The following is a 21,581-nucleotide window of genomic DNA, read 5'->3' as shown; positions in this document are numbered from 1 at the left end:
TAATCGAAGTCAAGAGTCTGGCGGATGAGCCCAGCTCCAAGGTGGCGGCGGGCTACTTGAACAAATGATTGCTGATTTGCGATCTGCGGATAACTATCTCGACTTGAACGGGTTTCTAAACGGATCTGTGCTTGGTTTTTTGGTGAAGATTTTATTATTGGCGAACATATTAAGCAGTCATCGTGGTTATGGCTATAAAATATGGTCATATCTGCGAATGAATTAAATATTTTGATGACTCCAATTTGTCTTATGGTTTGTGATTTCATTATGCCTTAATATGTTTAATTTATGTATTGCTTGTTAGATTGAGAAGATGCTAGCCTTAAAAGACACTTTAAACGGTCCATAAACTTCAATAGAGATTTAGACAAGCTTAGCTTTGCATGATCTTATCTATAAGTAGCTTCAACTCGGTCAAAACAAGACGCACAGCCAAAAGAACGACTGTTTTGTGCTGCTAACGACCAACACTTACCACCCCTATCACTCGATTTTCGATTTTTCATTTTTGTAAGGGGTACATCATCAAAATTTACGAAAAATGGAAAAAATTAAAGTTTCCCAGATATGAATGTAAACCAATTGGGAATCAAGGCAATGGAATTACGAGCCGTATGAGGTATTACATTCCGCATTTGGACCATTATTGGCTGTGCTATGGCAAGAAAACTGATTTTTTGCGCCCAAAATCAAGTATACGTTTTTTGGCAGGAAGAGAGCGCGGATTTTTCCAGTTTCTTAGCTGTTACTTTGTTAAATAAAGTGGTACGGCTAGAATAATGACTGTTCTATGCATCGGACTACCGAAGCTTAAAACCCCTATACTTACTTTTAACATTATTGGTCGGACTTTTTCGGTGCGAGTGCTGATTTACTGGCTAAGAAATCAAAAAACCAATTTCTGAAAGAAATTTTCAATATTATTGAGGTTTTCAAGCTATAATTTTATGAAAACAAGACTCACAGCCAAAAGAACGACTGTTTTGTGATGCTAACGACCAAAACTAAGCATCCCTATCACTCGATTTTCGATTTTGAGAAAACAAATTTTTGCCTGAATTTCGCATTTTTGATAAGGGGTACCATCATCAAAATTTTCGAAAAATGGAAAAAATTAAAGTTTCCCAGGTTTGAATGCAAACCAATTGGGAATCATAGCAATCCAATTACGAGCCGTATGAGGTATTACATTCAACAGTTGAACCATTAACGGCTGTGCTATTGCAAGAAAACTGATTTTTTGCGCCCAAAATTCCAGTTTCTTAGCTGTAGCTTTGTCAAAAGAAGCAGCACGGCTAAAACAATGACTGTTTTATGCAGCGAACTACCGAAATCTGAAACTTTATACTTACATTTAATATTATTGCTCGCCCTTTTTTTGTGCAAGTGCCCATTAAATGCCTAAAAAGTCAAAAATCCAATTTCTGACAGAAATTTTCAATATTATTTGCGGCTTTTAAGCTCTAGCTTGGTCAAAACAAGACGCACAGTCAAAAGAATAACTGTTTAGTGCTGCTATCGCCCAACTCTTACACAGACTCTTAAAAGGTGTTTCCGTTTTGACTTTACTAGTTGATCTTGTTAAACAGCTTGTTCTGAGCTTTAGGCATGCTTAACCGCAATATAATTTGGGTGGCTGATCTTCACTTTCCCCGCTCTGTACCCAAGTGATCATCCCACTCGTGAGTTTCGGCTGATCTTACCACGATCACCTTTATATCGCTCGCAGAGTGGCAACCGAAACCCGCCACACTTGTTTACAGGGTTCTCGTGTGCTTTGTTTATAAGTTTCTAAGTTTATAAGTTGGCCAGGCCATGTTTAACTTTGGCCAGGTCTATTTTTAGCCCCGCTCATTCCACTTGATGTATTGTCTAAACGTGTCCGAGAACAATGGCACAGCCAACACGAAAAAGCTAATATGAAGAAATGTGCCAGCTCGGTTTTTTGATATTTGAAATTCTTTCACAGAGCGTCGACAAACTGTCGAGTGTCTTATCTTGAAGGGCTTAAGGCGTGTCGTCCCCCGAAAAAAGAGACAGCGAGCGGCGAAGACATTGCCAAGTCGTCCAGCAAGTTGTGTATCCAAGGGAAATGATAACCGAATTCGGTTTGATATGGTGATAATTGCCGCCAGTCATGGGAATGGGTGGCAGAGAATGTAGAGACTGGTTATTTGTTCATAAATATCGCTTTAACATAGTAATTTCTCTCAGTGCAAAAGCTTTGTTGCCATTGCCGCGAATTTCCCCGCATAAATAGTCCATTCAGCAATCGAGTTAGCCCATCGATCATAAATCAGTTCAGTCCGACTGATTAGCCAGCGATTAGATTCCCTGACAACCAGATTGACACTCTCTCCCACAGTGATTCATGCTCACAGTACTGCTATGCTATCACTTCCAATGGAAAATTAGTTACATATTGTTTTGCCATATTTATTATTCATTTCACTTATCAAGCTTGTGGTTTGTGTTTTCCCAGGGCTCCTAACTTCTGGGTGATTACGTTCTCCGTGGCGGCGGTTGATCAGGAAAGCCGCCTGGATGCGGTTCTGCTTTGATCGGCTGTGCTTCGCAACCAAGCGGCCAGCCCAAAACTCCACTAGGAATGCACCCCACTGCACCACTGTAGATGCACCACCAGCGGATGCAGACGTAGCCACTGCCTCATCCTCAGCCACCACAGCACCGCCGCAGCAGCCAGCCACTAATCTGTTCTACGCCGAGTACCAGAAGCTGCAGCCGGCGATAATCGATCGGGACTGGGAGAGGGACAGAGATAGAGACACGAGGACCGAGGCCAAGCCACCGGACATCACAGAGCACATAGAACCCGCACAGCCACATTCACAGCTACACATAGAGATACCTCCACCTCCTCCTCTGCCTACTACCACTGTACAGATACAGATACAGCAGCGCTATCGCCGGCACAGCAGTGCCGAAGATCGCAATCTGAGCACGAAGAGGAGAGCCGAATCGAAATCTACGGAGGCGGTACGAAAAGCGGCCAGCATGCAGCAGGAGCCGAACGCCAACTATCAGTTCCCAACTGACTTGGGTCTGGTGAGCATCGTCAATAATAACAACACAAACGCCCACCCGAGCGGACCCAACAACAACAACAATAATAATAACAACAATTTGGTGGGTGGCATTGTGACCTTGCCGGCGGCTGGTGGTCTCATAGGTCTGGAGCACACGGCATCGGGTCTGCGGCTGATACCAGCACCCCCTACCCACTCGGATGTGCTGACCCACACCCTGATCTACGGAACACCGCCCTCGGGAGCCCAGCAGCTGAATCAGGACCCCAGGAGCCTGTTACACCAGCAGGAGCTGCAGTTGCAGCAGCGCTATCAGCAGTTGCAGCAGCTCCAGGCTCAGACCCAGGGTCTGTACACTAGCCAGGGCAGTCCGGTTCTGTACCACCAGCCCAGTCCAGGATCAAGTCAGCCGGTGGCTATACCCGGAGCCACTTGCCAATCGCCCACCCAACTGCAGCCGCCCAACTCGCTGAACCTTCAGCAGCAGATGCAGGGCTTGAGGATCTCCGGATGCACGCCCAGCGGTTCGGGTGGATCGGCCACCCCCTCGCCGGTGGGTCTGGTGGATCCAAACTTCATAGTCAGCAACTATGTGGCTGCCTCGCCGCAGGAGGAGCGCTTCATCCAGATCATTCAGGCCAAGGAGCTCAAGATCCAGGAGATGCAGCGTGCCCTCCAGTTTAAGGACAACGAGATCGCGGAGCTAAAGTCGCACTTGGACAAATTCCAGAGCGTCTTTCCCTTCAGTCGCAGCAGTGCGGCGGGATGTGCGGGAACGGGCGGTGGATCGGGATCTGGCGGCGGAGGAAGTGGGGCCAGTGGTCCCAGCACTGCCACAGGTGCCACCCGCAAATCGGGACAGAACTTCCAGAGGCAGAGGGCCCTGGGTATCTCCGCCGAGCCTCAGAGCGAGTCCTCACTCTTTCCTCGAGCACGTCACCTTTCCAAAATACGACAAGGATGAGCGGTGAGTTGAAATACTTTTGGGGGTAGCTAAAAATGTATCTAAAAGATACTTTTGTGGTTACCAAAATGTATCTCAAAGAACATAACGCGCGGGCGGTGATACTATACATTTAACTGCTAATTATATAGTCAGATTTTTCCATTCTTAAAAGATTATCTTCACATTCTTATCTTCTTCTGTGGTGTTCATCATTCTTCTTATTTTGATTGATAGCTGTGGAGTTCTCTTTTGGCTTCACTGTACTTATAGAAGAATCGAAAACGCTGTGGCCTTCCTTGCACACTTTGCCTGAGCTAAATCAGATCAACCTAATCGCATGCCCCGATTAGCCCTGCATTATAGCGATCCGGGGTATACGGATGTACAGAGGCTATATAGCTATATAGCCCAGGCGATAACGATCGGAATCGGCGTCATTGCTGCGATCTTAATCAAATATTGGGAGCAGCGCCCTGTCGCCTGTCGACTGTCGGCGATTGCCTGTTTCGGCTGCCACAAAATGCGTTTATTAAAATTGAGTTGGGGTGACAGGCCTAGTTGCACCACCCACCGCAGTTCTGTCCGCCTGATGGCCTTGGGCAGTGTCAGTACTCGGATATAAAAGATAGAATATAAATAAGAGCCACAAATATGAATTGCGGCCCACAAAGAGGCTGCCAATTGGCAGCAAACCCGCGCCACATTGCATCACATCATTTTCGGGGGACTTTTTAGGCACTTTTTTGTAGTATTTTTTGTTCATGCAAAATTCGTTGCAGTCTCTCGGGAATATATAAAATATAGATTATATACCTATATAATTAAAAGAGTGTAAAATTAAAAATCTGTGAAATTGCGTGGGCGGAGCTGTCGGCTCGGTTAACTTTTCACACTTTGGCTGGCCACTGGAAGTCGTTGCTCTTGGCCAGCTTTCCCCACTTTGTCTGCTGAAAAACATAAGAAAACATAAATATTTATTCACCGGGTATGTGCGGATGTTTCCTGAATACTTTTCGATAATCCGGCGGGGCATGTGCCATCGCGCAGATCATTTAAATGGAGACACGCGCTGTCGGAAAACTGAGGATCTCTGGTGGAAAATGCTAATTTTTATTAGTTTTTTGTGGGTTATAATTTAGTTTTATAATGTTTGGTGTGGTATTAGGGAGATCCATATTTTATGCCACGGAATTCCATTTCAAATATATTTCCCTGATCCTCTATTGTTTTTTTTAGATTTTTGCGTAAACAAACATTTGCCCGTTTCCTATTTTTAATGTTCTTTATAGAAAGTGGAAAACTTTGGGTTAAATTTAGACAAAACACTTGGAGGTACCTCTAAGAATAGCAACTCTTTTGTTCTTTTAGTTAGTTTTTGTTTCTTAATCCAGATTTGAAGGTCATCTTAGCAGAAGTTCTGGTAATTACCAAATCATTACCAAATCATTAGTTAAGAAACCTCCTCTATTGATTTAGTCTCTTCGACCTCCTTGTCTCATAAATATGATTACCATTAATATTCATTCACATGCAGCTGGTGCGGTTTAATCTGAATCGGACGCTAAGTAATGCCGCAAATTTGTTTAAATCGGCCATTTTTATGACCCCAAGCTGTTGACACAATCACAAAATATCGCCGGCAAACTCGCGAAATTCAATTGCAATTCAAACATTTTAATGGTCGGCGACTATATCCAAGCTTGGGTGGCGAGAGGGGGAGCTATAGTCTGGATCTTGGAGCCGCCAATTGAGGTCCATTTTATCTCTGACCAAAATCTGTGCCGACGGCGACGCTTGTGTGTGCAACAGGACATTTTTTGACACTTGCATGGCATAAATCAAAAGCGCCGTGGGCCTCCACCTAGGCTGTATATGTGTGTGCCAATATATATATGCTAGATCTGTAAGATCGGGATTGAGACTGAGCTTGGTCTTGGTGCTTTTGTGGCCATTTACACCACGCAACTGTCGCTTGTTGGCTTTCAACGGGGCCATCTAATAAATAATGCCACGAAAATTGTGCGAAGTTTCTAGGGGGGTGGTGTCAGGCAGGCAGTGGCGTGCCCTGGCAGGGGGTCTTTCAGAACTTGCTACATGCTGCACATACATGTGTCCATGGTCAGGATGACAAATACGAAACAGTTTGTGGGTCAGTGAATGCATAATTAGAGGGATACTTTGGTAGATATTTCTTGCAAATTATTAGCTTATATTACCTGAACCTAAAATTCAATTTATGATTCACCATTTTGATTTACAACTTAGCAGATAAAAAGCAATAAATCTTAGTGGATATAAATCAATGGATATATATATCCCAAACTCAGAAAACAATAAATCTATAGTAGGGTTGCAAATCATTTAAACTCAATTTAAACATTCATTTTAGGTTTTGTAACTTCATAAACATTTCCCACAATTACATGAAATTACCCAATTCTATAGGTTTAGAAAGAGACTTCTTGTTAATTTTCCCAACTTCCCACTTTTAACAGTAGCTACCTCCTAGCCATTATCTAATTTGTTTGACAACTTCAAATTGGTTGCAATTTTTCTCTTAACTTCGCCAAAGTAAAGATCAGTCTCCTCCCCTTCGACGTACATGCCTTGATTGCCACCTCACACAAAGACACATGTTATAGGTACATAGATATACATGGTATATAGATAGATTGTACCAAAATCAAGCCCCACCCAAAACAGTTGGTTTGTCGCTTCTATTGGCGCTGCCTTCCACTCGCAATTTCCATTTTCAATTCCCTGGCCGAGACTCCACTCCGTTTTTATTGTCAACTGCTCTTAGCCGCTAAGTATTTGCACTTTCAATTTGGCCTGCGGCTCTCAGGCTGAACGCACCCGCAATTGATCGACGATGGCGGGGATCTGTAAGAGATCTCTCTGGGGGCTGGGGATTGACTGGGCCTAAGGTGCAGCAGCCGCTGGCAATCGCAGTACATGCCTTGGCACACATTTCGTATTTCAAATTCAATTTACGCACAGATATAGCCATATGAATGGTTATAGCTTCCGACAACTGGAACGCTCAAGCGATCCGGCCCGTAGGTCTAATTGAAGCTATTAATTGTTTTGGCTCGCACATGCGGTGTCAGCACGGGCACAACTTGCCACATCGCCATTGTGGTACGCATGTGCGTGGTGTTGCAGCCAAGGAAAATGTTAATTTAGGCGTATAAAAAGTGCTCCGCTGGCAAAACCCCACGGGGCAAACACCACAGAGCGACCCACCACCTCGGGCCACTCGTCTACACTGGAAAAATGAGTTAGGAAGTTACAAAAAAAAAAGATTTGGTGTCTAAAGTAAGGAGTAAGAGCGGATTATCTTTATAACACCATTAAGATATATCAATGGGATATTTCTCTAAGTGTAGGCACCTCCTTCTTCTTTAGTTTCAACTCCATTAGGGAAACTCGTTTCGGTTTTGGGGCGCCGAAATCTAATACTTCACATGGCAGAAAACTATCCATGTTATTACAGATTGTCGCTTCCTAGACCCGCTGGGTCCGTCGTGACCAGGGTATCGATTTTTGTTCATTTTAATATTTTTTATTAAATTTTAATTGTGAGTGTTATGTAGTGTACCCGAAAATACCGCTAAGATACATGAATACTCGCCAAACGGGCGCCACAGGTGTCGGAGTCTGGGTGTAGTTGTCTTTTTCGTTTTCGTTTTTTGGCCAAATTTCCTCACTCCATCGGGCCAAGTCAACTCATCACCACGTTTTGGGGCAATCAGGTAGTCGCGGTTTCTCCCAACTCAGATTGCTGCCAAAAACGAGGCTTACAAATTGGCCCCCAACCCAACCATCGACGACAGCCTGTGCACCGCCTTCGTCATTAACTTGATCATTGGCCACAGATCGATGGGACCATTTTCTTGGGTTTAATATGAAAACCATTTTTTGAGTTCCTTAAATGGTTTTTTTACTATAAAAATTACACATTTGAGTCTTTGGTGTTCATTATTTTTATCTTATTTATTACTTAATTGATTTTATCGAACTTTTAAATGGATATTAAAATGATTGGCAGAATTTTCTAGTCTTTTTTCAATCATACAAAATGCTGGCCACACTGTCAGTCCTCTGGCTGGCTTTAATTAATCACCAGAGCTCAGAGCTGGCTTCCAATTTTATCCGCCGATCCACTGCTTCTATTCCCATTACTGTTTCTCCGGCCCGGGCCAGTTGTCAAGTTCGCTGACAGATAAAGTCATTTGACATTTACAGGCATTGCCGACATGGCATAGCATGGCATGGCCTGGTCTATGGATCTACCCCACTCCCCCAAGACCAACGATCTCCCCCACTCCCATCGCCCAAGCATACAATTTTCAAATTTGTATTAATTTCATATCGCTCGATTGCGCGCATGCCAACATCCATCGATATTGGTCGCAAAATTTTGGTGGCACAACTTGTTGCATGGCTTGTAAGCCAAACTGGCCAACCAGATAAAACGATTTATATGTGTCAGTCGGAAAATTAATTGGACTCTTGCCTTTGCCTTGCCAATTTTAATATCCACAACTAATTGCGTTTGTATATCGCCTTGCAGCTCCCGTGAACTTATCAAGGCTGCCATTTTGGATAATGACTTCATGAAGAACCTGGATCTGACGCAGATCCGCGAGATCGTCGACTGCATGTACCCGGTCAAGTATCCAGCCAAGAATCTGATCATTAAGGAGGGCGATGTCGGCAGCATTGTTTATGTTATGGAAGGTGAGTCATGATTATGAGATACTTTGATCTAAGGGATTCATTCAAGATTCAAGACGTAGACTTGTTAAGTTTAAGTACTAAATTGTTGATGGTAATTCTTAAAAATGTGTATTCTGTGAGAAAGTAATTAAGTTTTTTATTAGAAAATATTTAAGAATTTACAAGTACAGGGTCTTTGTCTTTTTCGAGGAATTTCACAGATGCTTTTAAGATAAATTTCATATCGTGTTTTCAGCCGAAAAGTATGCAACGAAATTGTGTTTAAGTTGTAACCAAAACGGTGTAAAATGCATGTAAATTATCATTGTCAAAAAAGTCTTGCGGTAGGGAAGCGAGTTGGCGTCATCAAACAAAACGGCGCATATTTAGTTAAATCGCATTATACCGCAAGACTTTTTTGACAACCTAATATATTGTCGATCTCGACAAGTTAGCTTATATGTTAAGTGTTCGTTTTTATAGATTGTATAGATAGAACTAAGTTCTGTTCTTAGAACCAAGTGTTTCATTACTTATCTCTGTGTTAATTACTTTAATTACATATATTATTAAGCAACTTATTGATACATAACTCTTCCCAGAGATTCGCCCACACAATTTCCCTTAATTTACTTAATTTGTATGTATCCCGCAACTTACCTATCTCCGATCACCTTGCCCCCCAAGATCATGCAACTAGTTGCCGCAGATAAGCAGCTACTCCTTCAGTTTGGCCAGCTGCACGTGTGCATTTCGGCCAGATGTGGAATACTTCGTCTGTGGACTGGGATTGGAACTCGGTCTAGAAGACTTTAGGGGGATATAGGGAGGGGGCTGAGTCACACCCACGCCGCCAGAAGAAGAGAAGTTCAGAGTCTCGCCTTGCAGCGAAATGTCAGCGGCTGACTGTCGACTGCGACGAACAATGGCCAAGAAGCGGGTTTTCCTTTCGGTTTTCGCATTTGCTTAGCATTTTGTTGAATAGTTTTTTTGTACGTTGCACGTTTTTTCTGGGTTTTGGCTTGCACCCATTTTATTTCTGGGTGTGCTCCGGGCCTTCTGACTTGGGCTTCGTGGCTAATTGTTGCTTTAAATATTTGCTCGAGCTGGGCTCGGTTTCGCTTGAGTTCTGAGAGTGCCTTTCGTGTTAATTTAGTCGTCGTCTTAATTTACGTACTAGCATTAGCATTTTAATAGCAGCCAGACGGGTGATGTTTTTTCGCACAAAAGTAATAATAATAATGATTATAATCAACAGTCGAATTATGCATTCGCAAGTGGCAAGATGAATTGAAGGAGAGGATGCTTCCTCAAAGTTGCAACATCATCGTATGCAATTTTCGCTTCCTTAACCTGAAGCACCAATGTCCGCTACTCGAAACCGACGAACAGATGTCACGGCATCTGTCCATATATCATAAGTCTCACACATATGATATTTCGAGGAGAGAAATGGCTCATGATCGAAAATCACAAGAGCAGATGTTCAGGAGATATGCAAGGTCTCGGCCTTGCTGATCAGCGCAATGCCCTGAAAGTGCACTCGAAATAACAGGAAAAGCCACGAATATAGAGTAAATATTTTTGAGATAGTAAGTCCACTGATTATACTTTCCTATCTCGGGCCATGATGTCTGATCTATTTTAAAACTTAGAGTTGATAACCAAATCAAAGTATTTATTTTATTCCAATTCTGCTTTGATTAGGTTATGCGTGCTGGTTTGGTTTTCATCAACTATCTGTGAGGTCACTGGACTCGAGGATCTATAAATATTTCTGCAAATTCATTGTTCCATTTTTGAATTGTTACGTCTTCCACATGATAACGTTTGTAGTTCTTGGATTTTGTGTAGCGAATTGGCATGTCACTTATGACCAAACAAGTTCGCTGTTTTGCCACTCTGTAGCTACACTGAGATAAATAAGTTGAGAATTAGATCAGATCAGATTTCTAACGAATAAGCGTTTAAAGTGTAGATTTTTTTCTTCTTGTAAAGATAATGTTCCTAAACAGTTCTTAAGCCTTACATTCATGTTTGTAATAGTAATTACTCTGCAAAATTGTTCACTGTGCACAGCACTTGTTTTTGTTCAGCTCTTTACCTGTGTGCCAATGTGTGCCTAGCTTGGTCTCTCTCTCCTTTGCTGTATGCATACACACATACATCCTCCAATTTCTGTCGCTCTCGCCCACAAACAAAACAAAGCGTGGCCAGCTGGGCTGCGGCTCAAACTCTCCCACTATCTTCAAAAAATGCAGCTCTCTTTCTGCTCTCTCTCTCTCATTGATCGCTCATTTGGAATGAGTAATACTCCGCGATCTTTGGGGAAATTCGTCATTCGTCCGGCAGGCGGCGTAGCGAGTAAACGTGTGAGGCGCATGCGCGCTCGGTTGCGAAAATTGCACCTGGATTTGATTTTACCTACAAGAAAAACGGAGAACTGTTCGAAAAACTGCCAACTTCGTGTTTCGCGACTTCTTCGATTCGGGTGTCGTGATTTCCGATCTGTAGATCGTGTGTGTTCAACGGTTTAATTCCCTTTTTGCATATGGCAATCGGCGGAGAAATAATAATAAAACCCACATACCGGACAATTACAATGCATCTCGCATGTGCCTTCGCGCTATTCCCAACAATGCTTACATAAATAGCTCTAGTTGCTGTTCTAAATAACAAGTAAACAAAACCACACAGTTTTCCCATGCTCGGGTTTTTGTCGGGTCTGTAATTATGATGAAAGACATCAGCAAACGATCCGCGATAGTCGCTTTGAACTGCTCGTAACTCGTAAATTCTTGGAATGGAGTGAATTAAAAGTGAAAGTGAATTGTTTAAATAGTTGTATTAAGGAAAAACACTAAACGCCCACAGTCTACAGTAAGCATCAGCAGTAAGAGGAACAGAGACAAAAGTACGGGGACTGACTTGGATCTGGCTCTTTTTCTCGAATTGAACGAAAGATCACTTGAAGAATTCCGGTTTGTGGTTTCCTTTGCAGCTGATGTTGTTATTTCATTGCTGTTGCTGTTGCTGCTCCGTTGATTTGTATTTGTATTTTGCCTCGGTCATTGGTCCGAAATAAAGCCGAAAAAAACGGCAATAATGGTGTAGAAATACAGATATTATAAAGGTTTTATTTCTGGCCAAACTGTATAATGCCAAATGTCACTACTCCGATTCGATCGTGCAAGAATGTGAGAACATAAATCGCGGAGAGAATCTGATAGCCGCCGAAAATGTAAGAAATTCAACTGAACTGCGGTAGAATGTGGAAAATTGAATTGAAAATTGCTAGGAACATGAAACAAAAACCCCAAAACTTAGAAATCGTGTGAAATTCCAGCCGAAAGGCTGACAAAAAGATAACGATCTTCGCGCTGGGGAGGCAGAAGCATCTGTGCTAATGTCATGCCCTGCTGGAACCGGGTCTCCACCTGTCATTTGACTTCTTTTGTCGTTTTCCCAACTTAACTCGGTGGATACTTAGTTGGTTGAGTGGGGAATCAGACTCAGACTCAGCGACCGGTCGGAGCTCGGAGATTCCGGGGACTTTGGGGGCTCGGAACCGAGGGGCACTCTCACTTTTAAGTAACCCAACGGGTTTTGCATTCGCCTTTTGACATGCCAAATGAACTGGCTTCGCTTGGGCGCTCGAATGGAATTGAGTAATAGATGAAAAGTGGAAAATAATTGCTGGCGGGAAGTGGATCACAAGATCATTGGGAAATTTAGGGCTGAATTGGTCAAAATTATAGTATTTGCGATCGATCTCAAGCATGTGGAACACCAGCTACTTGGCATTATGGAAAATTATGGTCCGACGGATGCAATTTTCTGAGCCAAAACATGTGGAACCAATTCGCTTTTAATGTTTAACAGGCTGATATAAAAATATTCAACAAACAGCAAACAATTTTCCAATTTAAATATGTACAGTCTTTTGTTATTCAAAGATTTTCTATACTTTTTCGCTTTTCTTTCTGATATTTTTGTAGAGAAGAGCTTAATTAACCAATTAAGGCGATGCCAGAAGCTATTCAATATTGATTAATCGAAAGTTGATGGCACAAGGCCATTAAGATCTTTCCATAATATTTTGTTATGGAAGTTTGTAGATTTCCCATTAAATGAGACTTGCAAGAAAGTACCAGCTCGAGAATCTGTGGGGCATTCCCCGGCGATCTTCCAATTTAATCAGTAACTTGAGCTCGGATTCCGAACGCAATCAGTGCAGAGAACCTTATAGATCACTTCGGAATCTCGTTTGTCAGCTTCATCGCTGTTTTCCATTATATATAAAGCTGATTCTCGATCCCCTCTCGATCTTGCTTGACTACAATCTAAACTGAATACACAAAAGCTCTTTCGTCCCTCCGATCTTTCCTCCCTCGATCGTCCGTTTTCTATAACTTTCTTTATAAACGACTTTCATTAGCATAGACAAACAAAAGAGACATGACTGAGACTGAGCTCTGGTCACAAATATTTATTATGACGATTTACAAGCCAGCGTGTGTGCCAAAATGCGGTCAGGTTGGCCAAAACCAGAAATAATCCAAAGACAGTGACTAAGACATTGGCTTTTGGTTTTCGTCTTGCCATAATTGTCAGTCAAAAGGGCGGACCAAAAAGTAAACCCACTTTTTGTGTGTATAATTACGAGCTGTCATGCAAAACCAAAAGCAACTCTGACTCGGACTCGATCTGAATCCGAATCCAACTCCAACTTCGAATCCGCTGCCCTTGGCATACAAGCCAAAGTCTGTGACTAACTTCGCCTTAATCGAGGCTTCAAAAACCCTGCTCTGGAGATCCGTTAACTTCTATAAATAGCAGCCTCAAAAGAGGCAAGTAGCAGAGCAGTGCACAGAGAGAAATACCCATTAACTTTATGTTAATGTTATGTTTAATCTTAAATGACAGCTTTGCTTGAAATAATATTCAAAATTAACATAGTTTCGTGAGATATTTTCTCATGGCTATTAAATCAAATAAAAATTAATAGTTTCCTAGGACTAAGTAATGATAGCTTAGCTATTATATAAGCTTCGATTTCCCCCAGTGCAGAATGGCAAAGTGGTTTTAAGCGAATTCTTGTCTCTCTCCCCCCTTGGCTCTGCGATTGTATTCAAATCGGCGAATCAGACACTGGCTGACCTTGCCAACACCCGGCCCGACAAACCAACAACCATTAATACCCGAAGCCAGTCTCTGGGCAAAGTTGCAAAATGTCTGCAGTTTCAATTTGTAAACATATTTCAGTTTTTTAATTTTTGTTCGTTTGTTTGCTCGTTTGTCTGTGCTGATCAGCTGGGCCTGACGGATTTCCGCATTTTAAAGAGCCAGCTCAGCCTCGACCCCTCTGAACTCGTGGAGCTCATAACTTTCCACACTTAATTTCAGGAAAATGTTGCCCCTTCACGTTTAACTTTAAATATGGAAAACTGTTGTTGTTTTTCGGCCTGCAATCTCAGCCGTTTGCTGTTTGCTTGTCCCCTTATCACTCGAAAAAGCCAAGGCACGAGTTGTTCTCACACGGAAAACCACGTAGTGATAACGAGGTGTTGGGTGTCGGGTCTCAGGTCTCTCTATTTATCTCGCCCGCTGCTCTTACGCAAATAAATATCTGTGTGCTCGGTAATTTATGTGCTATTAGTTACCAGAATAGTTCAACAGCACTTTTGTTTACTGTTTGATTGGTCATGTTCAAGGCGCTGCCAGCGATCATTGTTTGCTCGTAATTGCCGATTGTAGCTTGTCGGTTGTCGGCTGTCGTTTGTCGCCTGTGTTTGTTTAGTCTCCGTTTCCGATTGTGCGTAGTCGTGACAATTGAGTCTTTTCAATTGGATCGCAGATGGTGTGGAATTCAGTAGAGTGAATTATGAGGTGGGAACAGAAAAGTACATTGCTATACCATGATAGGTTCTTTTATGGGGGAACTGCAAAGCAAAAGCTAAAGAGAATTAGTCAGGCATTCGGTTTCTGAGATATTCTATCTGATAATCAAAGTTCTGCTGATACAGTAGAATATTTGGACACACCCTATCCCAGAGTTCCAGACTTTCTAATTTACTCTGCATATATTTTCGAGACAAGCAAATGCTCAATGAATATCAAATAATCTCCCCAATTATGTAAATATTTGCCTGAGATCACCCGCAGATCTTGAACACGCCCCTTCGGACTGACTCATAAAACACACAGCAAGTTGACTTACAGATCACTCACGTCAGTTTGCCAGATCAATTAGCGTCAATGGATCAACAATGGTTTGGAAATCCCTCCGAGCTAACGACTCCCTTCCATTTCAGAGTCACGCTCCATTTTCGAGCCCAGCACCGATGGTCACTGGGCTTACTTTGGGTATCTCTAGGTCGGGCAGTACGTCACTTTTGATTGTCGAACTTTGTTATTGTTTACCTTTGGCAATATCGCCAGCCAATTGTCACTTCCCCTTGGCCGCGTCGCCCACTTTCATTCACAATTGGCTAATTTGCCGATGATTAAGCTTTCGATGCATTCGCCAGCGGAAAACCAGGCGAGACTCGCTCATTCACACGCTCTTACCAATTGCCCGAAATTAATTTGCAACTTCGGCTAATTGCTCTGGTTCGAGTATACTTTATGGTTGCAGGGAGGTTCGGTGCGTAATTCCCCAAATCCGGTAAAGATTTGTGGTTTTTCAGGTCACAGTTGTGGTCAAGTTAATAGGAAAAACCGTCAGAAGAAGAAATACGACGTTGTAGGATTTAAGTAGTTTTTCACACTCTGGCGTGGGTAAAAAGATACTTTTTCTGTTTAACGGCAATCTTTGACATTACCATTCCCATTTACTACTATGGTTCTGCCCACCACTGTGCTGCGTGCCTGTCAAAGATGGTAGATTAACTGGCCATAAACAAAATCAATGCACAAACGTGAGCCAAGTCGCGAAAACATGGAAAGTTTACAACATCGGCAACGGCAGAAACGGCAACAGCAACAGCAACTGAAACAACAGCCAACCAATGTGCCTTTTGCAATATAAATAACAAATACATTATGTTATTTTGTTACCAACTTCAGGCCTCAAATCCGTAGGCATCGCCATAGCCATCGCCGTCGCCCATTCCCAGTGACTCTTCAAATATTCCGTGCGCGAAATTTCAGAGCTTGGGTTATGCAAAAGAGCCCCGAAAAGTCAACAATAAACATTCATAAAAACACAAACTAAAGTGAGGAAAAAACAAAGCACGTCGCTGCAGCTGGTCAAGTGAAATCTTTCTTTCGTAATGAAAATCAAACATTATCCGGGCAAAGCCGTCGACGCGAGCCTCTCCCTGGAGGGCAGCAGTGCCATGGGTGCCCTGTACGAGGCCAATTGGCTGAGGGCGGCGAATCAGCCGGCGCCGGCAACCACCGGCACCAAGCTGACCAGGCAGGCCAGTTCCGCCGGCAGTAGTTTCCTCATCGAGGGAATCTCCGCCCTGAGCAAGTACCAGATGACCCTGGAGAGCATCCGCCAGTTGGAGCAGCAGTCGAGGGACAAACGCATAGTGACTACCATCAAGGAACTGAACGGCTATAGACCGTCGGCACTGCAGCATCATCAGCAGCAGCAGATGGACAATGGTTGGGTGGTGGAGGATCCGGAAATCGAAGAATCCGAGGAGGGAAAAGACAAGTTGGCCAATGGCCCAGAACAACCTGCAGTTAATCATTATGTCCTGGATCCCACGGAGAGACCGAAGGTTCCTCGCCCACGACAACAGCTCTCGGTGAAGCCTCCCTCCCTGCGTCGCTCCCAGACCATGTCTCAACCGCCCAGCTATGCCACCTTGCGGTCACCCCACAAAATCTCCAGTAAATCCCAAAATCTCAGCAACAGTTCCTCCGCCTACTCTACATTCTCCTCCGCTGCCGAGGACTCTACGGATCAAGTAGTGATCTGCCAGCAGCCACAGAGACTGATGGTCCCGCCACCCAGAGAGCCGCCTCCCGAGCCACCCAAGAGGGTATCGAAGCCCCTGGCCAGATCTCAAACTTCTGTCCAGAGATATGCCACTATTAGGATGCCCAACCAATCGACTTCTCTCAGCAGAAGTACAGCTCAGTCGAAGGACTCCACGGCATCTCTGCGGCGTCATAGCCTCGAGCAGGCCATGAAGGAACTCAAACTGGAGGAGGAGAAGGACATTCGCCAGAAGAGTCCGCTCAACGAACAGCGACAAATCTCGCCCGCTGCCAGCAGCAATGGCAGTTCCAAGGATCTCAACGGGGAGGGATTCTGTATCCCACGACCTCGTCTCATCGTACCCGTCCACACATACGCCAGGCGGCGGAGGACGGGGAATCTCAAAGAGCAATCGGGTGGGGGGCAGGAGGAAGAAGCAGACAAGGGTAAGAATTGGTAGACTGATTAGCCCATATAAGATTAGATCTAAGCACTATTATAGAGGATATAGGGTGGAACTAAAACCTAAACCTTTCTTATTCAGCTTCGTAATTGCATAACTTTCTCCACAGATGGACGCGTGGAGGTTTCCCGCGAGGGCAAGTACCTCTCCACCCTCTCGGGGGCAAAGGTCCTGGGCGAACTGGCGATCCTGTACAACTGTCAGAGAACGGCGACGATTACCGCCATCACGGAGTGCAACCTTTGGGCCATCGAGCGCCAGTGCTTCCAGACCATCATGATGCGAACGGGCCTCATCCGACAGGCGGAGTACAGCGACTTCCTCAAGAGGTGAGTAGCCCTCTCCAGCCGCTTTCCTTTTTGGCCAACAGCCTTTGCCTCAACTGCCTCCACTACCACCTCTGGGCATGCCTCTCCAAGACCAGACTTCCCCATTGCGATTCGCCAATCTCCGATTTAATGTGAATTTTAATGAGGCGCTGAGCCTGTGGCGATTTGTTAGCGGGATGGGGCCGACTGGTTATTTGCAATTTGGGCGTAATTAATGTTCATTTGCACTTAATTATATCAATTCCGCAGAGCACATCGTGTATGGCCATTACTTTATAATGGCAAATGTAAAAACCGCTTAGCTAAAGGATTTTTTCTCGTCCCGGTCGATTTGTGTTTTCAAATCGTGCAAGGTTTGTCGAATACAGTAAGGTAACTTTCTCCGCCGGCTCCAACGGCGGCATCGCATCTCTTCAGATCGAATCCAACATTATGGCCATCTCGTCATCGTCATGGTCATGGGCGTCCATATGACGTGCAATGGCTCAAACTAAAAACTCAAACTAAAAACTGAAAACTCACTTCAGCTAAACTTCAAGCTGCGGCCAACGAACGCATAGAAATTTCTTTTCAAATGGCCATGGCAACCAGTTTTTTGGCCAAGTCTGCAGTGCAGCCATCAGCTTCCAGTCCCACTTCCACCATCTCCGCTCGCCCCTTCCCGGAGTGACCGGCAAATTAATCGCGTTTAATTGGTCGTCCGTAAAAACTGCTAAAAACCATAATCGAGGCCCCGTCCATGCACTCGTTGCCTATTCCAGATTCGAGAAGTAGCGGAAAAAGCGGCTAGAAAATGAAAGTGCAAGGGGCTGATGATGATGATGACGACGATGAGAGATTCAGATACAGATACTGCAGCTGCAACTGCCACTGCAGTTCAAAATGCAGCTATAGATTCCAGATACATGTGGGCCTTCACTAAAGAAATGCTAGCCAGCGGGAAAAACAGAATGGGAGGAGTAGAGGTTCGATTATCATGGTCTACAGGGGGAGAAAATGTTATATGCATCTATTAGAAAACTCTTTAATGATCTTTATACGATATATAAAAGGTTTATTACAAAGATACATCATTTAAAAGTATTAAAAAACCCCATCTCTGCTTTCCTCTTATAAAATCAGGAGAAACTTGGCTAACTCTTAAAACTTAGATAAAAACTTACAGAAATTTCAGATTTCGTTGAGTGTAGATAAAAGATATGTGAAAAACTCCAGCCTGAGGGAAAAACAGAATGGGAGGAGTTCAGGTGCCACTTTCAGCTATGGCTGGAAAATCGATGTAGGTCAGCAATAGATTTCTCATAACTGAGGAATTCTCTTATCTAGATCGAACCGGGCTCGGCCACTAATTACTGCACTTTCTTTGGCCAACCACGGAGATTATATCGAATGAAACTAACAATTTTTGGTTTTACTATCTTCCGCCAGTGTGCCAATCTTCAAAGACCTGGCGGATGACACGCTCATCAAGATCTCCGATGTCTTGGAGGAGACGCACTACCAGCGAGGCGACTACATAGTGCGTCAGGGCGCCAGAGGTGATACCTTCTTCATCATCTCGAAGGGCAAGGTGCGGGTGACGATCAAGCAACAGGACACGCAGGAGGAGAAGTTCATCCGCATGCTGGGCAAGGGCGACTTCTTCGGAGAAAAGGCTCTCCAGGGGTAAGTTTTTCAATTAGAAAACTCAATTAAATCCCAAAACTAATTAATAATATTAATTTAGCGACGATCTGCGCACGGCGAACATAATTTGCGAGTCTGCTGATGGAGTCAGCTGCCTGGTCATCGATCGCGAGACCTTCAACCAGCTGATTTCCAATCTGGACGAGATCAAGCATCGCTACGACGACGAGGGAGCCATGGAGCGCAGAAAGTAAGCGTACAATTAGAAAAAACATGAATCAAGATAAGCAATCAGGAATTTAATCAGCCAGCCACAAGGTCAACGAACTACCTCGAAATAAACAAATTTTGTTTAATTTTGAAACGTATAATTATTTGATAGTCAAGTGATCGCAAAACGGAAATACCACATTCGACTTGACTTTAGCTGGTAGTTAGTATTCAAAGGAAGGATTGAGCTTAAACCTGCTAATTAAAATAGAGTTTAATCGAAATGTTAGTTGATTTGGGCTATTAAGTGATTGAAACGACATAAAGATGATATAATTCTTGATTTTAATAAGCATTAAAGGTTGATTTTGTTAAGAAATGAACTTAAAGACATCTTGATTATAGTTTTCTACCTTTTCGAGTACAAATCCCATCACTAACAACCTTATTTCTTTACAGGATCAACGAGGAATTCCGAGACATCAACCTCACAGATCTACGGGTTATCGCAACCCTGGGAGTTGGCGGCTTTGGTCGTGTTGAGCTAGTCCAAACCAATGGGGACAGCTCCAGGTCCTTCGCCCTCAAGCAGATGAAGAAGTCACAGATCGTGGAAACGCGACAACAGCAGCACATCATGTCCGAGAAGGAGATCATGGGCGAGGCCAACTGCCAGTTCATCGTGAAGCTGTTCAAGACCTTTAAGGATAAGAAGTATCTGTACATGCTGATGGAGAGCTGCCTGGGCGGCGAGCTCTGGACTATTCTGCGGGACAAGGGCAACTTCGACGACAGCACCACCCGCTTTTACACGGCCTGTGTGGTGGAGGCCTTTGACTACCTGCACTCGCGGAACATCATCTACCGGGATCTGAAGCCGGAGAACCTGCTACTCAACGAACGGGGATATGTGAAGCTGGTAGACTTTGGCTTCGCCAAGAAGCTACAGACGGGCAGGAAGACTTGGACTTTCTGCGGCACCCCAGAGTACGTGGCTCCGGAGGTGATTCTCAACAGGGGTCACGACATAAGCGCAGATTACTGGTCGCTGGGAGTGCTCATGTTCGAGCTACTTACTGGTGAGTAAAGAAAATTGCGACCTTAGTAGTTAGATTAGTAAATTTGCTTTAAATTATTCTTAGGCACACCTCCGTTTACCGGTTCTGACCCCATGCGCACCTACAACATCATACTTAAGGGCATCGATGCCATCGAGTTCCCCAGGAATATCACACGCAACGCCAGCAACCTGATCAAGAAGCTGTGTCGCGACAATCCCGCCGAGCGCTTGGGCTACCAGCGTGGGGGAATCAGCGAGATCCAGAAGCACAAGTAAGATTGGCCTAAAAAGTATCTAAGAATGACATTAATTTGATGATTCCTTTCCCCGTAGATGGTTTGACGGCTTCTACTGGTGGGGCCTGCAGAACTGCACGCTGGAACCGCCCATAAAGCCCGCCGTGAAGAGCGTGGTAGACACAACGAACTTTGATGACTATCCCCCCGATCCAGAGGGTCCACCACCAGACGACGTCACCGGCTGGGACAAGGACTTCTAAATGGGGTTGGGTTCCATTTCCTAGGCTAGGATGCTCTCTAAACGCTTCTGCTACAGAGTACCGGAGGAGATGACAGCAAGAGAGGAGAAATTGATCTTAAGTGCGCCATATGTACGCCAAAGCCAACAGCAACAGTCAGCAGCTCGCATCGAAAGCTGCCCCAAAACAAAGAAACGTAGCAGTCGCAAGGCCAAGGGCCGACACAAAAGCACATTCATCCATCGCCTTAGCTCTGAGATTCGTAGATACGACGGTTCCGTGATGTTTTACCCATGATGTGCAACGCAATGAATTTATTAACGAGTTTATAACTATTATTTTGTAATGAGGATATGTGTCTAGTTCGCTTGAAGTTGATGTAACTTGTAAGTAGGTCGTGACTCTGATTCAGAGCTCTGTTAGCCATGTGCATTGTATAAATTCTACTTCTATTTGTATCCATTAAATATTATTAACATTATTACTATATATATCATTGTTAAAGCATACAAATCGGTTGCCTTATAGTCTGTAAGAACATTTTAAAGAAACATCTTACCCAGATCTTCCGTCATACCACTTTTGTTAAACTTCTATGTAGCCTCTCTCTTCTATCTTTCATTAGTCTTAGCCATCATTTCTATTATTTGTACGAGTAAAACGCCCTTTAATTGTCTCTTTTAAGTAAAACAGTTAGAAATTGAATAAACAAATTTATGCCTTAACTTTTATAGACTTCTTTGGTTGTAATAGATACTATA

General features: G+C 43.8%; 1 protein-coding gene across 1 annotated transcript in view; it reads left to right on the top strand.

Annotated features, from left to right (window-relative positions):
• The window catches only part of LOC108110688 (cGMP-dependent protein kinase, isozyme 2 forms cD4/T1/T3A/T3B), a 30,092-nt gene extending 8,547 nt beyond the window's left edge, over nucleotides 1-21,545 (top strand). Inside the window, 9 exon segments of the mRNA XM_017219817.2 lie at nucleotides 2,486-3,972; nucleotides 3,974-4,017; nucleotides 8,573-8,739; nucleotides 17,227-17,446; nucleotides 18,875-19,111; nucleotides 19,173-19,322; nucleotides 19,742-20,361; nucleotides 20,425-20,614; nucleotides 20,676-21,545. Of these exon segments, the coding sequence (XP_017075306.2) occupies nucleotides 2,548-3,972; nucleotides 3,974-4,017; nucleotides 8,573-8,739; nucleotides 17,227-17,446; nucleotides 18,875-19,111; nucleotides 19,173-19,322; nucleotides 19,742-20,361; nucleotides 20,425-20,614; nucleotides 20,676-20,841 (3,219 nt within the window). The 5' untranslated portion in view covers nucleotides 2,486-2,547 and the 3' untranslated portion in view covers nucleotides 20,842-21,545.
• The last annotated feature ends 36 nt before the right edge of the window (nucleotides 21,546-21,581 follow it).

The sequence above is a fragment of the Drosophila eugracilis genome, unplaced genomic scaffold (genome assembly GCF_018153835.1).
Source record: "Drosophila eugracilis isolate 14026-0451.02 unplaced genomic scaffold, ASM1815383v1 contig_2152, whole genome shotgun sequence".
Classification (NCBI taxonomy): Eukaryota; Metazoa; Arthropoda; class Insecta; order Diptera; family Drosophilidae; genus Drosophila; species Drosophila eugracilis.
Note: the sequence above shows the minus strand (reverse complement) of the source record. Positions and strands in the feature narration are given on the sequence as shown.